General features: G+C 38.9%; 1 protein-coding gene across 7 annotated transcripts; it reads right to left on the reverse strand.

The window, feature by feature from the left end:
- Window positions 1-4,248: 4,248 nt before the first annotated feature.
- LOC147624756 (uncharacterized) lies at window positions 4,249-8,524 on the reverse strand. 7 transcript variants are annotated; one of them, XR_015269127.1, is made up of 3 exons: window positions 7,200-8,523; window positions 6,705-7,106; window positions 4,249-4,603 (listed from the first exon to the last, which is right to left on the reverse strand). XR_015269127.1 is itself a non-coding variant. In XM_086819789.1 (2 exons), the coding sequence occupies exon 1, from the start codon at window positions 8,457-8,459 to the stop codon at window positions 7,893-7,895; it is 567 nt and encodes a 188-aa protein (XP_086675915.1). In that variant the 5' UTR covers window positions 8,460-8,524; the 3' UTR covers window positions 4,249-4,603; window positions 7,863-7,892. The 7 variants fall into 7 exon arrangements, 3 of the variants coding, with proteins under 3 accessions (XP_086675915.1, XP_086675916.1, XP_086675914.1); XR_015269126.1 differs by lacking the exon at window positions 4,249-4,603 and adding an exon at window positions 5,224-5,517; XR_015269129.1 differs by lacking the exon at window positions 6,705-7,106 and having other exon boundaries at window positions 7,838-8,524.
- Window positions 8,525-9,062: the final 538 nt, after the last annotated feature.

Genomic DNA, 9,062 nt, shown 5'->3' on the forward strand with positions numbered 1-9,062 from the left:
CACACACTCACGAAACCCTAATAGAGAACACACAAGGTGAGAGGCTGAAAACCTTCTTCTTCTCTACTCAACACTCAACACCATATACAAGATAAGAGTACACACATGTTGAGAGGTAGCGATTGCGGTTGTGCAATGCTACATTGATATGGGTGATGGATGATGGGTGAGTTGTGGAACACCTAGATTAAGAGGGGGTGTTGAGAGATGTAATCGTGGTGTTGTGTGTATGTGAGAAAGCACCCTAGAGGTGCAAGATATTGTGTGTATGTGTGTATGTGGGAAAGCACTCTAGAAGTGCAAGATATTGTGGTGAGATGGAATGCCACATGTAATATTGTATGGTGTGTGAGTGTTGACCAAAAGAGTGGAAAAGGGAGTGCCACATGGATAATGACATGTAAAGTGGGATAAGGCTTGAGAGCCTATATCATTGTATGGTTCATTGTGATATGCAATACAAGGGAATAGTGTTGAGTGTGCAATCTCTCTCTCTCTCTCTCATGGAGTTTTTAGTGTGGTTTAATCCACCTTAATCTTATGCTTAATCTTGTGTCCTTCACCATGATCAATCTCATTTCTAGAATCTTAACAATGGTCATGTAGATCAAGCTACCCACTATGCACGTATACATAGTAGGGTCCTTCAAAAGTTCACTTATATTTACAAAAATCTTAGTGTTCCGCTCTAATGGCACTGAAATAGGCTTACAACCTAGACAACATATCCAAGCCATATTGCCTCTATAACAGTGAAATTCCATCAAGTGATCTCACCACCTTTATACTAACAAAATATTATAACTTATCCAAATGTTTCATCTTAAACTTCTACTTCAAAAGCATCTTGACATCATGTATGTCAACATCACTATCACCAGTGATCATCAAGTCATCCACATAAATGACTAATAGCATGATCCCTCTATCTATCTTTTTCACATAAAGTGAGAAACTTGCATTCATTGGATATCTGAAAACCAATGACAACAAGATACTCCCCGTTCTTTTGACCATGCTTTCGGAGCCTACTTCAAGCCATAAAGACTTTGCATAACCTACACATAAATTTTAAATGTAAACCTCTCATAACCTAGTGGTTGCATCATGTAAACTTCTTCGTGCATGTAAGAATGTATTCTTTACATCCATCTAATATAAAGACTAACTCTTTGCTATGCCACCATAGCAATGACCGCTACCATTTTCGTAACTGAGTTAAATGTCTCCTCATAGTCAATGCCATATATATGTGCATAACCATTTAGCAACTAGTCTTGCCTTATACCTGTTCACAGATCCACCTAAGTTATACTTGACCTTGTACACCCACTTACATCCAATGTCCTTTTTATCATTAGACAAAGACAATAATTCACATAGTGTGGATTATATATCTATCATATCTTAACCTGTCAATAGAGTATCTAACCCGAGTAGACCTACATACACCTAGATCACTGTCAAGTGTCCTCAAACTAGTCATGATTCTCTGCGCACCAAGAGAATGCCAAGCTCCCCATCAAGGCTCTGCTCGAAGCCACTAGAGTCACCGTCCACATAAGAGTGACTTACTGAAAAATTAGACACCAAAGATTGATCTACTTTTTCCTTCCCTTTTCGTCATACATATATACGAGCATTTATAGTACCATGAGATGGTGCATCTACATTCCTTGCATATATCCTCAACCTGCTTGACCATGGGATCCATTGCTTGAGGACTCTCCAAGTCCACTAAAAGCACTTATGATTACTACTCTACATGTGGAACAACATCATTACTTTTTACATCAACATTTTTAGTTGCCTTCACTAGTGCATACCATCTACTCATCTCATTGAAGACAACATCTTGCATGAGATACGAGTAAGTAAAGATGAAGACGCATTTTTATGCCTTTGGATCCAACTTAGTTCTCACTTCATAAAAAACATATACATATACAATTCATCCAAACACTTTTAAGTGAGACATATCTAGTTTATGCTTATGAACTTTTGTTTAAACATTATACCATGAACAACTGCAGCAGTGAGAGTCATGTTTATAATGTAATCAACAATTGCTAGTGTTTCAATAGAAAAATAATCAAGCATATTCTTTTTAAACATCAAGGTACAAGAAACTTTTACAATGTACCTGTTTTTCCTTTTTACAACACCATTATGTTGCGTAGTATACTTGCTTTCTCAAGAAATCACTAAACTCATTGAAAAAAAATATTCTCTTCCACCATCCAATCTTAAGCATTTGATCCACATACTTTTTTGTTTCAACCAAACCTTTAAATCTCTAAAAAGTAAGAAAACAATCCACTTTTCTCCTTCATGAAGTAACCTCACACTTAAATATAACAAAGTACTTACAAACCTACAAATGTTACAATCTTAGTCGATCCCCGTACTTAAATAGTCTTACACTGACGTACTTTTCATGCGAAAAGCATGTTTAGCTTATTTGGCTTACTTACTAAGTTGACATGCTTCACATATTTTGTGCACACCATTTACCTTAAAAACTTCTACAAACCAACAATAATATTTTAAGCGTACATAGACTTCACATGCTAGATATTCACATGACCAATGCACTAGTGCCATATATCAATATATGCAATGATGATACATGTCCCATACGTAAACATAATGAAGGAACATGGCTTCCTTCACCTCGAATATGTTAACATCCGACATCCTATCATTTATGTTACCCTTGACAACCAAGCAGCTCTAATTTTTGAAGTCTCCAAAAAGTACTCTTAAGGATTGAACCTCACTTACGAACCTTGCTCAACCATCTGTCTAACAAAATGTAAGTTTTTCATACAAACATGAAGTAAATATGCCAAGCACTTCATTTTTCCATCCTACATAAACAAGGATACTTTACCGACATACACAATGGAGCGTGCCATACCATCACATGTTTCTATATACCTTGGATTTTTCATTTTGTAAATCTCTGAACCACTCACCAATGACTGTTCATATGGATAGAGGCGTCATAATCTATATACCAAATATCTCTCGATCTTAACACATCTCCTGTTGTGCGAAATGAGTATGTGATGTATCACAAATAATTGCCCACTTCTATCATCACCATGTTTACTTGATAATGCATGGTTATCTTGTTGCAACTTTTGACTTTTGATATCATTGTGCCTTTTATTGCAATCCTTTGCAATGTGCCAACAATAATAACACCCTATGCTGTTTGCATGTAGTGTTATATGCATTTCGATTTCTTTGCCAACCATCTCAACCTCCCTGGCTCCGCCCGTCTCTAGAGTGCGTGGCCTCTTCTTTCACCTATATAAAACTCATTTCCTTCTTGTTGTTGCTTCTGGTTTTGACATTCAAATAGACCACCACCGCAACCTTTAGATGACGATTTACCTCTATATCTCTACCTATATCTGAGTAGAAGGCCTGTTCATTTGCATTTCCAAAGAATAAACCTTCCCCAATATTTATCTTCTCATGGTGCATGAGAAGAGCAATCAGTATCTGAAAATTAAGAAAGTTCTCTCGAACGCTAATGGAAGTCTAAAACTAAATATATTCCTTGCCAAGATCATTCAAGGTCACTAATACCATATCATCATCATCTGCTAGTGATCCAATAGAATCAACAAGCCTTTTAACCTTCACCAAGTAATCATTTATACTCACTTTCTGTCTGGTCACATTATGCAACTCTTGCTCTTTAGCTATATCTTTTGCGCTTAAGTATTTATACTATGCATCTTCAAAAAGGTGTCCCCTGCAATCATAGCATCGACACACTAATAGACAACCGATACATCACCTTACTATCTCTTTCATGCCATGCTTTACACACATGCACCTACTACAAGATGGGATATTCTTCAACAAGCTCTAGCTCTTTTTCATCACCTATGATAACTACTAATATCCTTTTTTCATATAAAATTTGATCATCCTAAATTTCAAAGTCTAAAAAATATTCTTGTCAAAGTTCTTACTCAATTTGCAACAAGCTATCAAACATCTTTACTTTGATACACCTTACCAAATAGTGATTACAAACGCTTCTACACTTACAACATATCTACAATCTCCAATACAACGATACTACAAACATGTCATATAATAATTGTATATAAAACAATCACACCAATACACATGCACCAATAATTTATAAATTTTTGATTCGTTGCACAACCTATCATGTAACCAAATTTTTGCCACAACTTTGAATCCAACCAAAAATTGAACATACACAATCAAAATCACACTTTCACAAAGTGCGCTTATGAAAAACTTACAAAGGCAAACCAAGGCTTTAAATGGTCTCGAATCCAAATTTTGAAATCACCAAGTTTCTACCTCTGTTTTACAGCACCAAGTGCCTCAAAATATGATAGTGCATCTTACTATTGTGTTTGACCGCTACTCTTACCTTAGCAAGCACACCTATAGAGATTTGCTTCCAAATCAAAGGAAAAGAGATGACGTTAGCCTTGCCCGTGTACTACTTCCTTTGATCGACTCTTGCTTACCTCTAGAGCTTTTCACATGAACCAACGCTCTAATACCATGAGAAGAATGAAAGGAAGAGGATGAGCTCCAACTCCTTGCAAACAATTGAGCTCAATATGTCAACACTTTTCTATCACAAAAAATGAGTCATTTATTTATTTTTTTCACACTTCTCTAACTTTAAACACTACAAATGGGTAAGTACACACAATACTCTTTAAAGATCCCCTTCAAATTATCGTTCTTTTTTTATAAAATATAAAAATTGAATACGATATACCCTTTTCAATTTTCGTGATTATTGAGTGAAGTACTTTTCAAAAAAAGCAAAAACTTCTCTAAGATTAAATTTCGTGTGTCCAATGTGACCGGTCATCCAATAAATCTTGGATTCTTAGCTCACAATATAAATAGCATGAACTTTAGTTCAACCGAAATAAATTGATATTGGTCTAGAATTGAACTTACAATCCTTCCCTAGGCCCTCAAAACACCCAATATTAAAAACAAACACGCATGTCTTCCAAACAAAATCTCTCTGTAGATAAGAAGAAAGCTAGAGACAAAAATAAATGAAATGTCCGAAGTCAATAGCATGCAAGAAGTCGTGCCTGTCAAGGGTAAAAATTTCTGGAGAAAGACACCTTTTCTAGCTAGGTCTATATATAATCATGTATACACCTTTCATTTGTCTTTCACATTTATCAAAATGTAGATCATAAAGCATTAAGTGTGATTTCCTTCAATAATAGCTCTCCAAATTTCAACACTTTGATTGAATCGCAGCTCCCAAAAGTACAAAAGCAAACTACACTAGCAATAGCCCTTACCTTGTTTCTAGCTCCTTCAGGCTTGAGAAACCCAATCACTAAAACTTGATGCTCCGGATGTATGCATATTCAGGCCCCCATATCCTTGTCAACAAAGCTAGAACGCTCAGATCTGAAACTGACCAATCTCGCAAGTCAAGCACACTCTGAAACTGATTGTAAGACTGCCCACATCTCTCTACAAGAAAGAGAAGGTGACATCATCAACGAGTCCTGAAACATCAATCCAATTGCAGAAGTGTGCAAATTGCAAAGTTGTTGACCACGGTTCAACTTTAAAGAGGATAAACTTGCAGTGGTAGGACATAGCCCCCACTAATGGAAAAGTAGGCCGGACCACAAGAGAAAGGGTAAGGCTGCTCTATTAGACATGTATTTACCTACAATGCCCAAATTTTCCATAATCAGCCAGCCAGCTTCTCTCTAAGCTTCAATTACTTCTCCAACTGGCAATCTTAGCCTCCTCTGAGTTTATGTTCAATCTCAAGTGAAGGTTCTCAGCATGCTACATTGCACCTTCACTTCAATTCCGCATGTAAAACTAGAAGAGATGCTCCTTACACAGCTACACTGATCCATTTTGTCACAAGTAGTTCATCCCAGATGTCTATCGCCTTGAACCTACATCTCTCAAAACCCATCTTGGAGTAGAGAATATTTATCTCAATACTGCCCAGATTAACTCAAAAATATGATTAACTCAAAAACTATACGTGCCCTGAAAAAATAGCAACAGTATACTAGTATGTCTTATGCTTCTGCAACCCATTTTGGAGTTAAGAATATTAATCTCCCCAGATTAACTCAAAAACTATACGTGCCTCAAAAAATAGCAACTATATTAAGCCACTGATGAGGATAAAGGCAGAACCTCTTCTACCAAAGGCACATTCACAGACTTGCTAAGGCACAAGAGACCCTCCACATACAAGTAGGTCAACTCCACCTGACGTAACTTCTAGTCAACTCAAAAACTATACGTGCCCCAAAACACAGCAACAATATACTAAGCCACTAATGAGAAGAAAGCCAGAACCTCTCCTACCAAAGTCTCATTCTTAGATTTGCTAAGGCACATTCATAGGTCACATCCGCCTGACGTAACTTCTAGTATAGGGTGTGGTCCTAAGCAAATATGGAGCCATTATTCATGAGACCAGCTTTGGCTCAACACCTTAAATGGACAATGGGAAAGACATCCCAATTCCCACCTGCCCATTAGGTATTAGCACACGGCTGTGAGGGTATGAGGAGAGTTCTGCCGCTAAAACCTTCTCCCCTTACTTTAAGGAACACTTCAAGAGAAAAAGCACTTGACACCCATAGGTATAGTCGTAATATTTCTGTTGAGGAAGCAAGACTTACCACAACTGTAGCTTATCTGCATTTTGCTGCACTACGATGGGCTGGAGGGGTAAAGAGCTTGCACAAACTCAAGAGAAAGGTTGCTGCAAACTGCAAGCAGTTGGCAGTTCAGTTCTGGCTGCTGCTGATATGGCACTTGAATAGCTGTATACACTAGGTTGAGGCCTCAAAGAAGGGTATGTCTTGGTCCAAAACTGGTCCCCAATAATCATAGTTGGTTCTAGTCTATTCTACCGTGGCTTCTGCTTTTGCTGCTCCAGATCAGCTCCAAATCCCGTGGAACAACCTGCTTTTCTCTCCAGCCATTGCCCTCAACTCATGCTTCTCCGCTTCTGCCTTCTTGATAACTTTGAGCTGGGGAGAAACTCTTCTAACCCCATCAATCCATAGTTCATAGCATGCCTGTTGGTAAGCACAATTAACAATGAGTGAAAATATAATCTGATAAAACTCAGGTCTAGGAAGCCTGAAACATGAAACTGGCTAGAATCCTACCTCCTTTTTGGTCACTGCAGAGAAATCATGCAGACATGCAGTCTCAGCAACATTAGCTGTCCATTAGCCAAGTGAAACAAGTAGCAAAAACAACCCTACCCAAAGCTTCACATGCAAGACAAAAGAAACCATACAACAGCACAGGATAGCTAGCACTTAACAAGACCAAAAGCAGTGTGTGCTACCCTTAGATAGTGGTTCTCACTCCGGCACGCCAAGAACTAAACACACCTTTTGCTGTACAGCAAGATGAGCAGCATTGTTTCCTAAACATTCTGATAAGTCATTAATTGAACTTACAGAGTGATAAAGGATTCTTTTAAGTATATGAAGGATCACCCAAGACCGGCAATGTGTAATCATGACATGACTCAGTTATCACGAAGCTGTCTAAGTTCCTCAATAAAAACAAAAGCGGCTTCATACTCCTAGAGGAGGAGAACAATGTCTATACTCTCAAGTCTTGACATGCAATCATCATGAGATGTATTCCTTCAATAGATCAAAATATATTCCTCCTTGCAAATTGAGAAAATAATTGCACTGTCAATTATTTGACTTCAAAAAACACAAGACTGGCATGAGACAGCAGTAAACTAACAAGACAGAGCTCCCAGTGGTGTACCAAGCTATCTTACAAGTAAAGAGGTGGAGAGAGAATACTGTATCAACGAAATCCATCATATGAGGGGGTCACTTTGTGGATGGCTCCTTCTTCTTGGCATTTCGATGAAGGACAGTCCCCAGCGTCTTCTTGTCCACAGCCGTCGTCACAGTGGGGATATCTACGATACCACCGAGGCCGACGCCGACGCCGTTGACATCACCATCATCAACTTTGTTCTGTAAGGGCTGGAAGTAGTTGCCGTAGATGTACTCGGGGGTGTAGCCCTCCTCGTCGTCGTACATGAGGATGTGGCCGTGCCACTCCCAAATACGGTAGCCGGAGTTGGAGTCGTCATGGAAGGCGACGCAGATGTGGTTGTCGCCCACGGCGACAGACTTGCCGGAGTTAGGCTTGAGGGAGGCCCAGTCGCCGGAGACTATAATGTGCACGACCTTGACCTCGAGAGCGGCCTCCTCGCGGGCGAGCTTAGTGCGGCCGCGTACGTCCGGCGGCAGCTCCAGGCTGATGCCGTTGATGGTGGCCAGGGGGTTGAGGCCGTTAAGGCCTGGAAGGCCGTTAAGGCTGCTCAGGCCACTTTGCAGGATGAAGGGAGCGCGCAAGTCCATAGCGCGGAAGAAAGCGTGGGGATTCATGCTCGGCAACACAAAGGGCTATCAGCAGAGATCATATGTTCTTACACACGCACACCTACATCAGAAAATATCTATAGACCCTAAAGATCCAAAAATAATGATTTTTTTGTGATCCAGTAAACAAATAATTCGCATGGAAGCTTATTTTGTCCTTAGGTTAAAAAAGGTTGCTTGAACCTCTTTTTTTTAATACGAGTGCCGGCAGTTCTCTCTCTTTCTTTCTACCGATTTTTTTAAAACAAAACAAAAAACATTTTTTACTCTCTCTCCTCAATTTTTTATTCTCTTCACATTTTCCCCTTAAAAAAGGTTCATTTTATTTTTTCAATTTGAATAAAACAACATCCGGTAATTCATCATCAATACCAATGCTAGCTTCGCCCATTAACATGTGATATACCAGTACACGTTGTGATCTTTTTCTCACTGTAAGACTGTAAACACCCCAATTCTTAACATAAACTTCAATAGCTTTGACATATCTCGGCCAAATTCTGCATCTGTGGGTCTTCTTATAATCTCACTGCCATTTGCGTGGTAATGTTTCCTCTTTGGCCATTTCCAAAACTTCAACCTTGTGGCTAAAATCAAGGCTTCTTTCTC

Source organism: Cibotium barometz, chromosome 25 (genome assembly GCF_041138505.1).
Source record: "Cibotium barometz isolate CiBa-2024 chromosome 25, ASM4113850v1, whole genome shotgun sequence".
Taxonomy (NCBI): domain Eukaryota; kingdom Viridiplantae; phylum Streptophyta; class Polypodiopsida; order Cyatheales; family Cibotiaceae; genus Cibotium; species Cibotium barometz.

Coding starts and splice junctions, on each gene's coding strand:
- LOC147624756 (XM_086819789.1), bottom strand. CDS start 8,459: ATGAATCCCCACGCTTTCTTCCGCGCTATGGACTTGCGCGCTCCCTTC.